Genomic DNA, 16,809 nt, shown 5'->3' on the forward strand with positions numbered 1-16,809 from the left:
GAGGTTGTGGGTGGAAAGCGCTGGGGGCGGGCTGCCCAGGTGTAGACTCATCACCGTGCAGGTGTTCACGCTGGAGCTGGGCCGAGCCCCAGCTGCATCACGTGGACGGGACAGGATCTGCTGGCGGGGAATGGGGTGACCCCAAGGCCTGTGGGGCTGGTGGAGAGCCGGGTCTGGGGCCATCTCTGCAGTAGAATTAATCCCCTCAGCATGGTTCAAGCCAGCTGGGGAGGACTGGGGGTGGGCGGCCGGGGGTCAAGAGAAAATTCTGGATGTCCAGGAGCTGGTTCAGCCTGCCGAGCTGTCCTGCCTCCAGTCAGGAGGGCTTTTTGCAGCCCCAGAGGCTCTGGGCAAGAGGCTTTAATCTAATTACATGCTTTATTTGAGCCAATTTGTTTTCCAATCCATCTTGTTCAGCAAGAAGAAAGAGCATGCTGGGGACTCATGGCACCCTCTTGTTCCAAGTGGAGAAGAGGGGCTGCTCTCCTGCCTCACGTGGCCAGCGCAGTCCCTGAACTCTCCCAGCCTGGCCACCCCACCCCCAAAACTGGGCTGGAGGCCGCCCTGACCCCCCCGCCCCCACCCCAGGGAGAGGCCAGGGCTGGTCACTGCATTCATCAGCTGAGGGAGGGAAAGGCTGCTTGCTGGTCCCCTTTTCTGGGGAGGCCAGTGTCCCTATGTCTCACACCAGGCGACCGAAATGGGACAGACTTCCAGGGCAGGCGGCTGGCGAGGGGGGGGGGGTGGTACTTGTTCCCATGGGGTCAGCCCAGCTCCCAGCCTTGCCTTCCCAGCTCCTCCTGGAAGAGCTGCTCTCAGAATCCCAGGCCCAGTATTTTAAATCTGCAAATATATTTTCATAATAAGGCAGCAGATTGAGAATCTGTGTTATTAAAGTCCAAACCAAACACCAAAGCCCTTGCACCCTCCCTGGAGAGGCAAGATTTATCGGCTGCCTCTGCTCTCCCCAGGCAAGGAGCCGCCCCTCGCCAAGGTCTGGCTTTTGTGTTTCCCAGCGTTTTCCAGAACCGTCTTTCTCCGCCCTCCCTTCGGAGTCCTGCTCCGGGCCTTTGCTTGTCTTTTATGTAGACCCCCGTGTTTTGGGGTGGAGATGGACCCTCCAAAGAGAACAGACCGAGACCCGCAGGAGAGCCCCCCGGGGGGGGCCGGAGCTCAAGGATGTCACTTTTCAGCCATCAGCTTCAAGTACCGACATGGGCAGCAGGGCCTCCTGATTCGGGGTGCCACTCAAGCCCTCTCCTCTCCAGCCCAGCTCACGTCCTCTGTTGTCACAGAGCTTCACGGATGCCCAAGCCTGGACGCACGCTTTCTCGTGGGGTCACCAAAGAGTTGCCAAGGTTGCTGACTGTGTCCTTTGTTTGGGGAGCCTGTGTCTGTGGGTCTGCTTGGCCGGGCAGGCTTGGTACCTCCCAGGGGCGACTGTTTTCGGCTTATTTTGTGCCCCCATGTCCCGTGGGTTCGGCGAGCGTTCGGGGGTGACCCGCACTGTGCCAGGTGCTAGGACCAAGGGCCAGTGCTCCACCAGGAGAGGGGCCAGCCGGGCTGTTCTGGAACGTCGGATGGGCAGCTCTGGGGCCAGAAAGGAGGCTGATCGTGGAGGCAGACGAGGCTCCTGTCGGGGGTCCAGACCCCCCCTCCTCACGCCAGCCGCTGCTTGGTTTGGGTCAGTTTTACAGTCTCTGCTGAGGACCAGGGTCCGCCAGCCCCAGCTTTCTCGCCGCTCGTCATTCACCGCGGTCAGCTGGGGACGGACGCGCTGAGCGTGCTCCCAGGGCGGGTTAGCAGCGCCTTGTCCTCTCCGCGGTCCCAGGCGAGAGGTCATGTCCTCAAGAGGCCGTCTCTGTCTGACATACCTGGTCTCTGTCACCACATCATCGTTACTCCCTCCTACATCCTGCGTGTGGGCGGGATGGTTATTGTCATCACCGTGACCCCGTTTTACTGATGGGGAAACTGAGGCTCGGTGTGGTTAAGGGCTCCAGATCATTGGGCTGGTGATGTGACCCCTTTTTACAAGAAATAGCTGCTTCCCCCGGAGCCCCTCCCAGGTGACTTCCAGTGACACTGTCGGGGCCAGAAGCGGGTGCATGGCCACAAGGCTGTCTTGGAGAGTATTTAAGTGGGAAACATTGGGCTTTGCTATCTGGGAAGAAAGGAGGGTGGGTGCTGGGGAGGCGGTCGCACATCTGTCAGACCCAGGTCTGATGGTTGAGCTGTCACGGCGGATGGCTCTGTGGGGGGGAAGTATGGGAAAGGAGGGCCCTGGGTGCCTTTGTGCAGTGCACATGCCGCCCGCCCTGCAGGTGCAGCAAGGGACCATCCGGGAAGCCCTGGGCACCTGGGGCTGTAGCTGGAGAAGGGACAGAAAGGCAGGGCAGGGCTCCCTTTAGAGCATGGGGTGGGTGCCAGAGCACCAGCCTCGGCTCTAAGCCGCTGAGCCCCCGGCCCCCAGCTTGATGCAGGAAGAGGACCCGGCACTTGGTTCGTGCCACTAGAAAGCACGCAGGTCCATACGTCCCCACCGGAATATGTAGCTGCACTCCGAGAAGAAAGGAAGCTCATGGGGCCGAACGACAAGGCAGGTTTCCAAGAGCTTGGGAGCTGGCTCTTTGTAAGGACAGTGCGGAGTGGAGGTCGTGTTCTGGGGGCCTCAGGTGTGAGGTGGGGCCTGGGCAGCTTGGGGTCCCCATCCCTGCTAGTGGGGGAACGAACACCTCCCTCCACCCACGCAACATAGAGACCCCGCACCCCGCAGCATCGAGCAGCTGAGGCTGGGCTAGAACCTTCTGGTGGCTTTGCATTCCATTTAAAATAGAATCCAAACCATACCGGGCCCCGCACGGCCCATCAGACTGTGTGAGTCGCCTCTCTGCCCCCTCTCTCCATTCACTCTGTGCAAGGCACCCCAGCTTTCATGCAGTTGCTGGAAGGTGCCAGACATGATTCTGCCTCAGGGCCTTTGCACAGGCTGTTCTTCCTGCTCGGAACCCTCTTCCTTCAAATCTTTTTGCCCCACTCCCTTCACACTGCGTAGGTCTGGGTGTTGTGTTTTCTGCTCAGGGAAGATCCTTGGTCACTCTAGCTAGAGCCGTACCCTCACTCCCAACCATATTCCCAGATGCACAGTGGCTGACAACTCACTTTTGGTCTAATGTGTGTGGAATTGCGAGAGGATGGAAGTTCACACACACACACACACACACACACACACACACACACACACACACTCACCATCTCTTGGGGGGATATAGCACTTCCCAGTGGCAGAAGCCCCGTGGATTACAAATACAAGTGTCACCTTGTTGACGACAGATATCAGCTTATTATAGGATCCCCCGTAACTTAGTGGTCCCCGTCCTCACTGAGGAGAGAGAGGCTTCAGAATATTTTTAGTGTTTTTTTCTTTCGAATACAAGAATTATATACTCGTTATAGTAAAATGAAAAATATTGAGAAGCCAAAGCAAGAGCATAAAAACCAACCATGGTCCCACCAACCCACAGTTTGGTGCATAATGTACTCTTCTAGAATAAAATGCAAACCCCTGCCAGGTTGACCAGCCCCCAGGAACCCCCTGATCTCTGGCTGCCACCCCCTTCATTCGCTTCCTCCCTCCTGCCTCACCCTTTGCTGCTCTGTGTGCTTTACAGAGCTAAGTCCTTGTCCTCCTAAATGTCACCTCCCTCAGCCTGGCCTTCATTAATCCATCCCCACACCCATTCTCCACCAGTGCCCTCTGCTCATCGTCTCCCCTTTATGAGTGTCACTCTTGGGTGAGCGTGATCACACCCATGTTATTGACTTGTCCCCTCCTGCTGCAAAGCCCACCCCCCCGACTGTTCCCGAGCCTCATGTACACCCAGAGCCTCCCAGCCCTGGCCACACGGAACTCGCTTAGCTAACTTTGTAAGGGAACGCATGGATGATAACTTCATAGATGTCGGGGCGCTGCACCAAACGGTGTGCGTCTTCCCGTGGTTTTGACATTTCGATGTCAGTTGCATTCAGAGAAGAGGCATTTGCACCTACCCCATTGTGTGTGTGTCTGTATGTGTGTTTGCCTTTGTCAGTTTGCCAGCCACAAGTCTTGTATTCCCATTGATTTAAGTTGCATTTCTTGGATTATTTGAGATTGGCCACTTTATATCTCCTTGTCCCCCCTTTTCCCCCCTGTGAATTGCCTGTTCTTCTCCTTTGAATTTTACATTGCTTGTCTTATTGATTCATTAGAGTTCTTTATATATGAAAGACCCTAATCCTTTGCTATCAGTGTTGCAAACACTTTTGGCTTTTTTCTAGTCATTGGCTCATAAGGTTGCAGGTACCTCATGCCTAGCTCCTCTGGCTGTCCGTTGCTGGGGGCTGCCTCATTTTGGGGGGTGGGGTCCTTGACTTTTCTGCCCCAGAGCCCCAGGTCAGCAGGGCATTATGTTGTAGAGGCAAGTAGGGCTTAGAGGTGTTGGAGTGGACGGCCAAGACCTGCGTGGGCCTAGAGAGACGTCTGGGTGCTCAGGAGCTGCCTGTGAGCCTGGCTCGCCCCACAAGGTGGCCGACCCCTGGGTACAGTGCTTGTGGGGGAAGATTCTAAGAAGGCGGTCTTACCAAGGGGAGAGCGTTAAGTCACCTGCAGCCCCGGACGAAGAGGCAAGAGTTGGCTTCACGGGGAGTGCCTCCAATCCTTACCTAATTTACGCAACCCACGGACGGCCGCTGTGTGCAGATGGGACCCTGGCCTGAGAGCTTCCAGGCGGCTCTGTGGCTCCGGGGCAGAGGGAGCCGAAGCACACTTTCTCTGGGCAGACTGGCCTCACCTGCTTTTTGTCACCTGCTGGTGGGCAGAGGGGCCCGGGGGGAATGGATGGAGCCAGCGGGGTGTCCCTCCTAGTCCCACACCCTTGAGCTCTTCCACCCTGGCCAGGGGGGACCAGGAGCCCCTCCCTCCCCGGCGCCCAGCCGGTGGAATCTGCCAACTCGCCCACCCTTCCGGCCTCAGCCTCGGGACGGACCTCGGGGGCTGGTGTCCCTTGCTCATTACCCCCACGGCCCCACCTTCCCAAGCCCGACAGCCCAAAAGCAGAGAGGCAGGGGTGCTGCTCAGAGCGAGACCTTGGCCAGCTCCCCTCCCTGCTCCGAGGGAGGTGCCAGATGCAGCGCCCCTGGCTCCAACGGGGGGACGCTGGGCCCCGCCTGCCATATGCTCGGAGATGAGCTTCGATCCGGCGAGCAGGCCTGCCCAGCAGGACTTTTGGCACCTGGGACACAGGAGGCAGACCAGAGGGATGAGCGACCCAAGGTGGTGGGAGAGGCGGGAGCGGCTCTGCCGCTGGGATTGGGCTGTACGTCCCCCGCTTGGCTCTTGGCTGTGGCTTGGTCAGGGGAGCAGGTGGGGGGAATAAAAGGGAGGTCGGCTGCTCCCAGGAGGAGCCAGGATGCCAGCCAGCCAGGATGGGCCTGCTGCGAGTCGCAGATGGCAGCCTCCGGGTCTCCGCGGCTCTCCCGGGTCCCCGTGTCCCTCCCTGGCAGCTCCTGTCTTTTTGGGGAGGAGGACGGGAGCGGCCGGTGACCCCGGTGCGGGGTCCCCTGCAGATCTCACTGTACTTACCTGTACCCTCAGTTCGAGCCCCAGAGGGTCCCCTGAGAGAGTGGGGGCCACAGAACATCCCTCTCACCCCCACTCACTACTCCTGTGCGGGGCAGACGGAGGCGCTGGGGGCCCGGCCACCGGTCCAGGGAGGCTGGGACCCCGCCGGCCAGAAAACATGGGCCCGATTGGTGAATCAGATCAGTCAGCTGGTCTGCAGGGTCTGTGTGTGGGTAAGCTCATGCTGGCTTTTATATCAGGGTGAAACCACAGGTTCCCCCCCCCGCCCCGCTTTTTTTTAAAGTTGCAAAATGATCGACCATTTGCACGTGGTCCTTCTCACCAATTTCCACCTTTTCCTGTTTCTGCCCGGATCAAGTAGCATTGGACCCAGAGACGGCTGAAGATCTTGGTCTCTTCTTTAGCTGGACTTGCTCCTTTACGTTTTCCTTAAAGAGTCATGCATTTCATTCGGTGTCCAAGATTTCGGCCTAAAGCTGCATACGGTAGCAGCCTTACCATTTATAAAACGTTCTTTCCGCTGTGATTATAGTCCCTTCCTCATTACTTCCTAACGTGGGTCTGATTTCTGTCTCGTATTCATAATTAGAGATGACAGTGTTTTGTCTGGGTTTTTTGTTTGTTTGGTTGTTTTTGTTTTTGTGTGTGTGTGTTTTTTTTAAGTGTATCGGTTTGGGGGCTTTCCTGAAAATCCGTTTTTTCTGGCGTCCCGCGTGATTACTTTCTGCTTCTGCTGCCAGTCTCTCTCCGGCTTTCTTCAGAGTTTGTTTTGCTCGTTTTCTAACTTCCGGAGTCGAGTACATGTATCTTCATTCTTTTCTGTGTAACAATAAATCCTGTTGATTACATTGTGGTCAGGAAATGTGGCCTGTGTGCTTCCAGCTCCTTTGCAATTCGTTTAGCACCGTCTTACTGCTCAGGTTACTGTCCGTTCCTTTTTGTGTTCCTAAGACTTTTGTTCTTAATATATTTCGATAAGATGTTATTCCACACGAGACATGCTTTTTTTATCACGGGCGAATTCTTTGTTAGGTGACGAGCTTAGAACTTCTTTAAAGAGGCTTACAACGTCTTCTTTCAAAGTTGTAAGCCTTAAAAACAAATTGCTTTATTTAGTGATGTCCCTCTGAAATGGTTATTTCAATATTTTTAAATCCATTTTTCAGTAGAGGGGTTGAATCCGTGTACAGGCATCGTAATCTTTTTTTTTTTTTAAAGATTTTATTTATTTATTTGACAGAGATAGAGACAGCCAGCGAGAGAGGGAACACAAGCAGGGGGAGTGGGAGAGGAAGAAGCAGGCTCACAGCAGAGGAGCCTGATGTGGGGCTCGATCCCATAACGCCGGGATCACGCCCGGAGCCGAAGGCAGACGCTTAACCGCTGTGCCACCCAGGCGCCCCTGCTCTTCGTAATCTTGATTGATTTCAGTTGCTTTTTATATATTCCACTTTTTCTATTTTTTTTCTTTTTTTTTAACATACTACCTATAATTTAAAAAAAATTTTTTTTAAAGTAATCTTTGTACCCAACTTGGGGCTCAAACTCACAACCCTGAGATCGAGAGTCCCATGCTCTACCCACTGCCCCAGCCAGGCACCCCCATAGTACCTATAATTTATTTCCCATTTTCTCCAGTGTTTTGTGGTTGCCTTTGGACTTTGTGAAAGCACTATTTGATCGAATGGCTTTTATTTGTCAGAGTCAAGCAGGAAAGAGCATCTCTTACATTCTACCTACTTACGACTCATTCTGTTGCTCAGTTTTTTTAATATGATCTAAGTTTCTGACTACATTTTATTTTTTTTAATTTATTTATTTTTAAAGATTTTATTTATTTATTCGACAGAGATAGAGACAGCCAGTGAGAGAGGGAACACAAGCAGGGGGAGTGGGAGAGGAAGAAGCAGGCTCATAGCAGAGGAGCCTGACGTGGGGCTCGATCCCATAACGCCAGGATCACGCCCTGAGCCGAAGGCAGACGCTTAACCGCTGTGCCACCCAGGCGCCCCTCTGACTACATTTTATAGTTATTTATTCTTATATATACTTATACACTGACGTTTCCTTTCAAACGTTTGAAAATTATTTTGGTATTTGCCTTCAGTTTCAGAACCAAATATGAAATCTCCGTGTTCGTGGGTTTCCGAGCCCATGACCGGTGCATTCATAGCATACGATCTCTCCAAGACTTTCCTCTCTTAAACTCTTGCTTCTGATTCATTTCATGGTTGGTTGGGGAACATTCTCAAGTACCTCTCTCAAAAGGGATGCACGATTGGAATATCGTCTGCATCCGTGCACACTGGAGAATGCCTTCTGCTCACTGTGGCCTGCACACATATGAGACAGTCTAGCTGGGTATAAAATTCCTCGATCACAGACTTTTCCCTCCTCAAGACCTATGGGCATCGCTCCGTGGTCATCTGGCTGGCTTCTTGTCGCTGATTTCTAATCCATCTATAATCTTCCCTCATCCTGGTATTTCATATGTTGGGCAAAGATGTGTCTGGGTGTTGGTCTCTTCCTTGATGTTTTTCCAAAATGTCAGTGAGCCTTCTCCTTGTGCATATGTCGGTCTGCCTTTAGCTCAGGGGTCTGATCTTCGATCCTTGTTTCTATCCCACTTGGCTTCTGCTGCCTTCTCTCCCCATCATATGTCCCCCTCCACGTTCTCTCTTATATCCTTACCATTCTCTCCTTCGTGGTTTCCAAGTCTTTATCCTCTTCCTCTAGAATTTGCGAGAGTTTCCCCAGTTTATTCTCTGTGTCCGAATCAGGTGTCTCCAGGATCCTTTCTCTTTGCCGCTTCCAAAGTGGGTTTCAATGGTGCTGCTGAGTTTTTAGGTTTCCGTCTTGGTTTTTCCAGCTCTTCTTTCTTTCCTGTGTCACGTTCTTTGTCTTGTCATATGGCCTCTTGAGCTCGGACTAGTCTTCCCTTCTGGCTTTCTTCTCCAATTTCACAGAGGCCGTGTCTTTTTAGATCTTCAGTCTGCCATGCCCCTTCCGTTACACGTTGTCCATGGCTGTTGTCGAGCCCCAGCGACGGACTTTGAATACTTGTGATAGAGACCGTATGGCCTGCAAAGCCTAAGATATTTACTGTTAGGCATTTTGCAAAAGAAAATTTTTTTGCCGGTCCCTCTACTAGCACAACAGCTGGATTCCCATCTCAGCTACAAGCTGGACAGCAGGGGAATAGATGCAGGTCTGGCCCTATGCCCTGGCTTCTACCAGTGTTTTGCCTCGATTCACTTTTGCTCCGTGGAGATGGTATCCTTATGTCTGCACTGCCTGATTTCCTCATTCTCTGCACCAGTAATTTTGATAAAAATGCAAGTTCAAATATGCAAGTGCTGTCTGTCCTCCTGGGCCCCACCCTTCCTTAGGATCTCCCTCCCTGGAAGAGGGCACCAGCCCCAGTGCTCCTGCCTACTTTCTGCCTGTTTGTTTTCTGGTTGCTGTCCCTGTGTCCTCTCTTTTTTCAAGGTCTTTCCGTGCGTCGGACAAAAGGCTGCGTCTTGAGGTAAAACCTGGGACAGGTTTTGCTCATTCCACCACCATCTGCCTTTAATTAATAGAGATTGCTCCCAGATTCCAACATTGGGTCATCTATCAGTTTGGTTTTTGGCGTGAGTGTGAATTTTCATTTTTCTCGTTGTCTTTACAGCTCTTTTGGACCCAAACGAGGAGAGGCCACATGGGTGACTGCCAAGTAGATATGCCATTTTGAAGGGCTCAGGACTGCACGTAAAAGCTGTGCTTTGCCCGTCTTGAAGCAGTCTCTGTAGCTGTGTCTGTATTTGATAAAAGAAGAAAACGCAGGAACATTTTCCCTGTCCAGGGACCACTTGTCCAATGACCTCAGTTCTCTGGAATACACCCAAAACAAAGAGTCCGCAAGCCGCCAGATAGCTGCCGCGGTGTCCGCGTTCTGGACGTTATTCACTTTACCCCGAGGAGAGCGTTTCCGTCTCCCTCATTCCAAGCCGGTTTACCCGTGTTTTATGGACAGTTCGAACAGCCTCGGTTCTTGTTTCCCTAGCTCACAACCAAATTGGAATCGGCAAACCTGAAGGGAGTCAGGGACATTTTACAACAAGCACACTGACTTAAGAAGTATTTCTGGGGCGCCTGGGTGGCTCAGTCGGTTGAGCGTCTGTGTTCGGCTCAGGTCATGATCCCGGGGTCCTGGGATCAAGTCCCGCGTCGGGCCCCTTGCTCGGCGGGGAGCCTGCTTCTCTCTACCTCTGCCTCTGCCCCCCACACTCATGCTCTCTCTCTCTCTCTCTCTCTAGTAAATAAATAAAAATCTTTTTAAAAAAGTATTTCTGATGGACAGAAAGGAAGGACATAGGACCCCTCCCCCCCCCAAGTACAACCATAAATGCTCAGAGGCCAGCGCCGTTTCCTGAAGAGCGGGCGGCTTGGGGTTCTCTGAGTGCCCCCCAGGGTGAGCGACAGCCACCTTCTCCGAGCCTTTCCTCTGCCGGTGTGGGTGCTCTGGGTGCCCTGTCGCCTCCTCCCACAGCTCCAGTGCTTTGGACAGCGGCCCCTGGGACCCTGGCTGGCTGCACATCAGGGTCCCCTGGGGAACGTTAGGAATCAGGACACGCAGCCTGCCCCCTCCACCAGTGAAATCAGAAGGTTTTGGGGATGGGACCCCAACACCAGTGTTTTTTAAAAGCTTCCGGCTAATTCCGCTGTATGGCCCGGGCTGGAAAGCAGGCCGTGAGGTCACGGGCTCCCAGCTAGACGGTCTCATTGCTAAAATGGGGCTCGTACAAATATGCCTCGTCGGTACTGTCCGGGGGCCGTCACTGAGGTGTGGGCTCTTACTATTCACGGGGAAGACTGAGACTTGTCAAGCAGGTTCCCTCTGGGCTGGGAATGGATGCCACACATTCTAGGACGATTCTGTCCCCGGTGGATGCTTAGCTCCGGACAGAAGAGCTGTGGATGTCACCAGGAGGGAAGGCAAGAAGGGAGAGCTCATGGTGCCTTGGGAAGAGGTTGTCCCAGTCTCTGCTGTCGTGCCTTCCTCCCCACAGTGCGTGGCTTACATGCGGCAGGTGTTCTAGAACCTTCCTGAGCCCTGGCTTCCTGGCTTTCAGGCGGGACCAGCAGTGCCTCCCTCGCAGGCTTGCAGAGCCCACGGCTACACGGTCCTGCCCCCCCACCCCGGGCAGTGTGCCTCAGGGCCCAGACGGAGGCCTGCCGGGGACGCAGGGCCTAGGTGATTTCCTGCCGACCGGAACACAGGCACTGACGTGGGCCAACGACTTTTGACTTGGGTAAAAAAACAACCAGAAGGCGAGGAGCGAGGGGTTCAAGGCTGCCCCAGGAATAACGTCACCCAGCGCCACTCGCATTCCAATGAGCTTCCCTAAGTGGAGAGAGCAGGGGGGGATTCCAGCCAGCTCGCTCGGGACCGCAGGACTCACGCACAGCCTGGGCTCAGGCGTGGTGGTGGCTTTGCTCTGCACGTCGTCTGTCCCTGAGCTGGCCACCACCTGGCCCAGAGCAGTGCCCCCCACGGTGAGGCTCCGGGCAGTGGGCCTGGTGCCGGTGTCTCCCGTGTCCGCGTTCGGGTCATCACCTTGTGTTGACCCCTCACGCGGGGCCGCCATAGAATGCGGGCCATGGTCTCTGGACAGCCCCGTCCCTGCCTCCCGAGAGGTCCCCCTCCACCGGTCGTCAGCCAGCCAGCTGGCAGAAGTCACTAGCACCGTAGCCTCCCGGTGCCCCTGGCAGGGCATCCCGGCGGGTGGGCCGGTTCCAGGGCTTGGACCACAGGGGAGCAGGTAGGCGGCCTGCTTTTTCCCCCATTTCCTGCAACTGGTTCCCAACGGGGTGCCTCCCCCGCCCCAGCCCGGGAAGAAGCTGGCTCAGGAGGCAGCAGGGGGCTGCCGGGCCGTGTCCCCCAGGGCAGTGGGATGGAGCTGTTTGGACTCTAACCAACACCTGTCAGTGAATTTCGGGACCTGGAAGGAGGCGGCCACCTCCCAGGGGGCCAGAGGCTGACTCTGGGTGGTGGTGGGAGGGGGATCTCTGAATATTCTCTGCATCTCTAAGCCATGGGGGGTTGGGCGAGGGGCATCAGGAGGCCTGACTTGCTTCCCCGGCTTTGTTCTGTGCTCCCCACAAATCGTTCCTTACCCCCACCCCGGCTTGGTGATGCCCTCTGCAGGGAGAGGGGCTGCACCTGCTCCCGGGGCGGTCACCTTGTGTGCGTGTCACCTTTCTAGCCCCCTCCTCCTCACCTGTCACCAGGACACACCCCCAGCTCACGTCCCCTGCCCAGTGCTGCCATTGCTCCTAGAACATTCTGGACCCTCCACCGGCTGTCTGGGCGTTGCTGGAACACAGGGTCCTCCTCATCCCCGCTCTGCGCGTCACGCCTGGCTCACATTTGCGGGGATCCACTGGTGGTCGCGGAGACGCAGCATGGCATAACCAGGAGCGCACGCATTAGGCATCTCATGTCCGAGTTCAGGGCCCAGCCTGGGCGCCAGCTTTCAGGGGTGCCTTGGGCAGGTGGTCTCCGTGTTCTTACCTGCAGAATGGGACTGTCAGCCCCACATCCAAGAACGGTGGTGAGAACTGAGTGAGGCCTGGCATGTCGGGCAGTGGCGTGGGGCAGGCCGGAGCGATTCCCTGGGCCTCGCTGGTGGGCGGGCCATCGTGCTAAGGGTGTCTGTCACCCGCGGATGCAGCCGAGCAGTCGCGGCCCCTTGTCGGAAGAGCTGGCGGGGAGAGGGCCTGGCCGGGCCGAGGACAGAGGCCACCCCCAGGAGATGCAGGCCCGAAGGCTGGCAGGCCCCGGGGCCCTGGGCTTTGGGCCTGGCTCGCGCCCCGGCTCCGGGAAGCCCCCCGACGTGCTCCTGGCGGACGCGGCCCGGCAGCCCTGCGTCTCAGCAGTAGGGCCCATTAGAACTGAACTCCTCTCCGCGGAGCATTCTATTTGCACACTCCAGTAGAGTGGACACCAAAGGGGTTTTCTAATGCTTCATGGGCTGCTAATTTCCTCCGTGACCTCTTTTGTTGGGGTCTGACCCCAGCCAGAGGCTCCGCGCCATGAAAGCCAGCGTCTGACACAGACCCCGGGCGCGGGGTGACAATGAGGCGTCTATCGGCTTTAATCAGGCTCCAGTTGTGTCTTAAGAACCGGGTGGGGGGAGTTTGTGTGGCGCTCAGAAGCCCTGGGTGGCACAATACCCAAGCCCCCCGCGTCCCTCATGGAGGCCAAGGGGGCTCCAGGCAGCGGCTGAAGGGTTGGTGGGGCCAACGGCGGGGGGGGGGGGGGGTCGGGCGGGGGCCCTTTGTCCCAAGCGCCGCTTTAGAAGGCCGGGCCTGCCCTGAATGGCCGCCCGCCCGCCCGGCCCGGCCCGTGGGTATCACAGGCCTCCGGGTATCTGGGGAGGCGGCCTCCCCCGCGGCCCCGGCCTATTCACGGCCAGTCTAATTAGGTTTTTTGTCTGTGTTCTCCCTCCCCTGCAGACTGTGACTCCTACTGCAAGGCCTCCAAAGGGAAGCTGAAGATTAACATGAAAAAGTACTGCAGGAAGGGCTATGGTGAGTGCCAGGCCCCTTGTCTGGCGGGGCCGGCGGGGGCCACGTGACCAGCCAGGAGCCCGGCTGGGGGGGGGGGCAGGTGGTCCTGGCTGTGTGCTGGTCGTGGAGTCCCTGTGACCGGACAGGGGCCTGGCTGGCGGGATCCCACGCCCAAGGAACGTGTCAGCTCTTCCACCGAGGCCCTCGGAGGCCAGGGGCACCAGGGGCCTTCCGGGGGCACAAGGGGGCGCGAGGGGGCTGTGGGACGTGGGCACCGGGGTCTCTCCTCCGGGCAGGGGCTCCCCTGCGGCTGGGATTCCCAGCCTGGCCTCTGGCCTTCACCGGGTGGAGGGCTCTGTGGCCTCAGACCAGTCGCTTTCCCTCTCTGGTCTTCAGTGCCTTCATCCATACTGTGGTCTTTCAGCCCGAGGCTCCCTCCGTGGCTCAGTGTGGGGTCCTCCAGGCATCAGGAAAGGGGACAGGGGCTCCGTGGGTTTAAAACTCATATTCCAGAAGCCTCCTCCTTCCAAAGGTGGACTCTGCAAGGCTGAGGTGGGCCGGGGAATCTGCATTTTGATGGTTCACTGAAGTTTGAACGTAGCTTGTGGGGGGGCCCTGAGGGTCTTTTGCAGCCCGGAGCTATGGGCTGACAGCCCTGTCCCTTGAGCCATTGGCCCCCTTCCCCGGGGAGGGGTGACACAGCCCGTCACTCACGACACCCCATCCTCCCTGCGCCCCTTCTCTGTCGGGCGGCCCTGCCCCCCTTCTGGACGCACTTGCTGGGAACCTGCTTGTGCCAGGCTGGCCCGGGGGAGGTAAGGAGCCGGCTTTGTGGCTTCTGGTCCCTGAGAGTATCTGTGCTGGCTGGAGGTCTGCGCTGGCCAGACAGCATGTGACACAGTGTCAAGGAGTGACTTGGGAGGCCGTTGGGGAGCCTGCAGGAGGAGGGGAGCCCCTGGAGGCCGCCCCGGGCAGATGTGGGCAGGGAGCTGGGGGGCACTGCAGAGCGGGGCCCAGTAAACAGAAGTCTCCAGGGGATCATGCCGACAGAGCTGGGGGAGACCAGGGCGTCCACGTGGGCAGCCGAGGCCCCTGTCACCCGGCCAAGAGGTCACCGCGGCCTGAATGCAGGCCCAGGGGCCCTGAACCCAGGCCTGGCGCCTTCCACCGTCGGGCCCTCCCCCTGACCCGGTGGGCCTGGCTGTTTTGGTTGGGAGCTGGGCCTTGCTCTTCCTGGCCACCCCAGTCCACCCTGCCCACCTCCCTCCACTGCCCCCCACTGCCACTGATGTCGCCCGGTCCCTTCCATCCCCTCTGCACCTGGCCCCCAGAGCTGAGTCCCCCAGCCACGGCCTGGGCAGGCCCGGCCACCCCCCACCACCCGGGCCTCTCCTGTCCGCCTTTCCAGCTCTGCCCTGCTCTGTATGTCTGGAAACACCCAGCACAGGGCCAGGGGCCTGATGGGAGTGGGAGCAGGGACATCGGCTAGTCAGCTGGTGGTGGCTGGGCCGGAAGGGAGGGAGGAAGGAGCAGAGCTGGAGGACAACTTTGTCCGTCGCTCCCTGACCCAGGGGCGTCCAGCAGCCCAGCCCGCCGTCCTCCTGGGCCAACCATCTGAACCAGACCTAAGGTATTTTTCTTTAATAAGGACCAGGGTCAGGCCCTTTTAGAGTCATGAAATGCACGAGGGAACCCAGAGGAATTTTGAGAACTTACAAAACGTCATCATCGTACCCCGTGTGAGTGTGTGTACGAACACGGATACACGCACACAAGGATACACGTAACATGATGCACCCAGAGCCCGAGCACCCCCACCCCCGGCCGCCCGGCCTGCCCCTTGACGGGGGTGTGTCCAGCAGTGGTCAGGCCACGGGGGGCCCTGTTTCAGACCCCCGTGGGGCCTGCAGCGAACTCCCCAAAGCCCCTTTCAAGTGTTTGCATCCAGGACAGTGCAGAAACCTCTGATTCCCCTGGAAAAAGAGCAAACTTGGAGATGGTTTAAGGGTAAGGGGGGTGCTCTCTCTGAGCCCCGGGGACACGCACGAGGAGAGGCCCAGGTAGGGCCGCGGCCTCCCAGCCCTGGGCTGCGTGCCTGCTGGGGCCTTCCAGGCAGGATACCCCGCTGCCCCCTCCGACCCTTCAGAGGGATGAGGGCTCAGGTAAGAAGGCCCAAGGGTTCTGTCGCGTTCCCAGGCTTGGGTCCTGGGGTTCAAGCGCGGGCTGTCTGCGCAGGCCCGGAGAGCCCGGGGTCATAGAGAAGACCTCTGCCCAGAACAGGGGGCAGGAGGAAGGAATGGTGGGTGTCCTTGGGGAAGGATTGCTTTGAGTTTCGTCTGGAAGCATCCTTTGAGTAGACACCTGAGAGGGGCTGGAAGGGGAGGGCCAAGCAGTCCTTCTGTGAGGTATTGGCCCGCAGCCCCTGTTCTGTTCTAAAAGTGAAGAAAGGAAAAATTAGGCTTTTTAAAAGTTACCAGAATATCTCCCACGTTCCACCTGGTTCTATCCGACTCGGCCCCATTTTGTTCTCTTTTCTTCTTTTCCTCTATCGAATTCAGCTTCCCTGACCCCCGATGTTCCAGGGACCCTTGTCCCCCTTGGTGGTTTCCTGGCCCCCTAACAGCAGGCGGGCCAAACACCCTGTTTTTCATGAACTCAGAGGGGCCTCACAGGCCCTCCCCGGGACCTGCACCTGCGTGTCCTCCCCACCCCGCCCCCCCAGCTTCAGGCCCGCCTTTCCTCGGGGTGCGGAACGTGGGGCATAGCCCCTGGGTTCCTTCTGCCCTCTGCTCCCTGGCCTGGCCCTCGCCTTCCCCCCAGCACCCCCAGGACCTACCTCCCCATGAATTATGTGAGTGAAGCAGGTGTCCAAGACGGCTGGCCTCGGTTCCCTCGTGTCACAGGTGGGGACGCGGGCCCAGCCGGGGGAGGTGACTTGCCCGCGGAGGCCCGTCCTCCTGCTCCGTCCACCGCGGCCTGCCCTGGGCTTCTCCTCTCGCTTCACCTTTAGCCCCACATCCTGTCCCAAGGCCGGGAGGGGCGAGCAGCAGCCCGCGTGCCCATCTCTGCAAGCCTTCATCGCGGCCACCCCAGCTCCCGCCCCACGCTCCCTGCTGGGCGCACCGCCCAGGCACCCACAGATTCTGCTGCTGGACAAGACTTGGGGAGCTGTAGGTGCGGGAGAAAAGTGGGGTGCCCCCTCGGGGAGCAGCCGGGCTCTGAAGCTGTCTTGCCATCAGCCGGAACGTCCTAACTGTGGCCTCGAGGCCGGGCCTGGCATTGCGCCCCTTCCTGTTCTCCAAAGGCCCTCGAGGGCTTCTGGTCCCCAGGACTGTTCCTGATTCTCTTGGGGCTAAACACTGGGGGGCAGTCCCCACCCCAGCTTAGCACCCAGGCCTCTGTGTTCAGCCAGGACAAAGACGTGTCAGGGAGGGAACCCTAGGGGCTTCTGGAGAGGGTCTCCGAGAGCCCAGCGGGGTTGGCAGGCAGGCCCTCGGGGAGAGGCTTGTTCGGGAAGGGGGGAGCGGCCCCCCAGGGCTGGGCAGGGGCACACAGGTGCAGCCGGAGGCCTTGCTCTGGGGCTGGGTGGTGAGGCGTCATGACTGGGTTCGCAGGAGTTTGTGGAGAACCCC

At 57.7% G+C, this 16,809-nt stretch overlaps 1 protein-coding gene across 4 annotated transcripts in view; it reads left to right on the forward strand.

Moving 5' to 3' along the window:
- Positions 1–16,809, forward strand: part of NTN1 (netrin 1) — a 174,447-nt gene that overhangs the window by 145,701 nt on the left and 11,937 nt on the right. For all 4 annotated transcript variants that reach the window (XM_045797266.2, XM_045797265.2, XM_045797267.2 and 1 more), the window contains exon 6: positions 13,124–13,198. In XM_045797266.2, coding sequence (XP_045653222.1) covers positions 13,124–13,198 — 75 coding nt within the window. The remainder of the gene's footprint in view (positions 1–13,123; positions 13,199–16,809) is intronic.

Source organism: Ursus americanus, chromosome 14, assembly GCF_024610735.1.
Source record: "Ursus americanus isolate L20-20 chromosome 14, mUrsAme1.1.p, whole genome shotgun sequence".
Classification (NCBI taxonomy): domain Eukaryota; kingdom Metazoa; phylum Chordata; class Mammalia; order Carnivora; family Ursidae; genus Ursus; species Ursus americanus.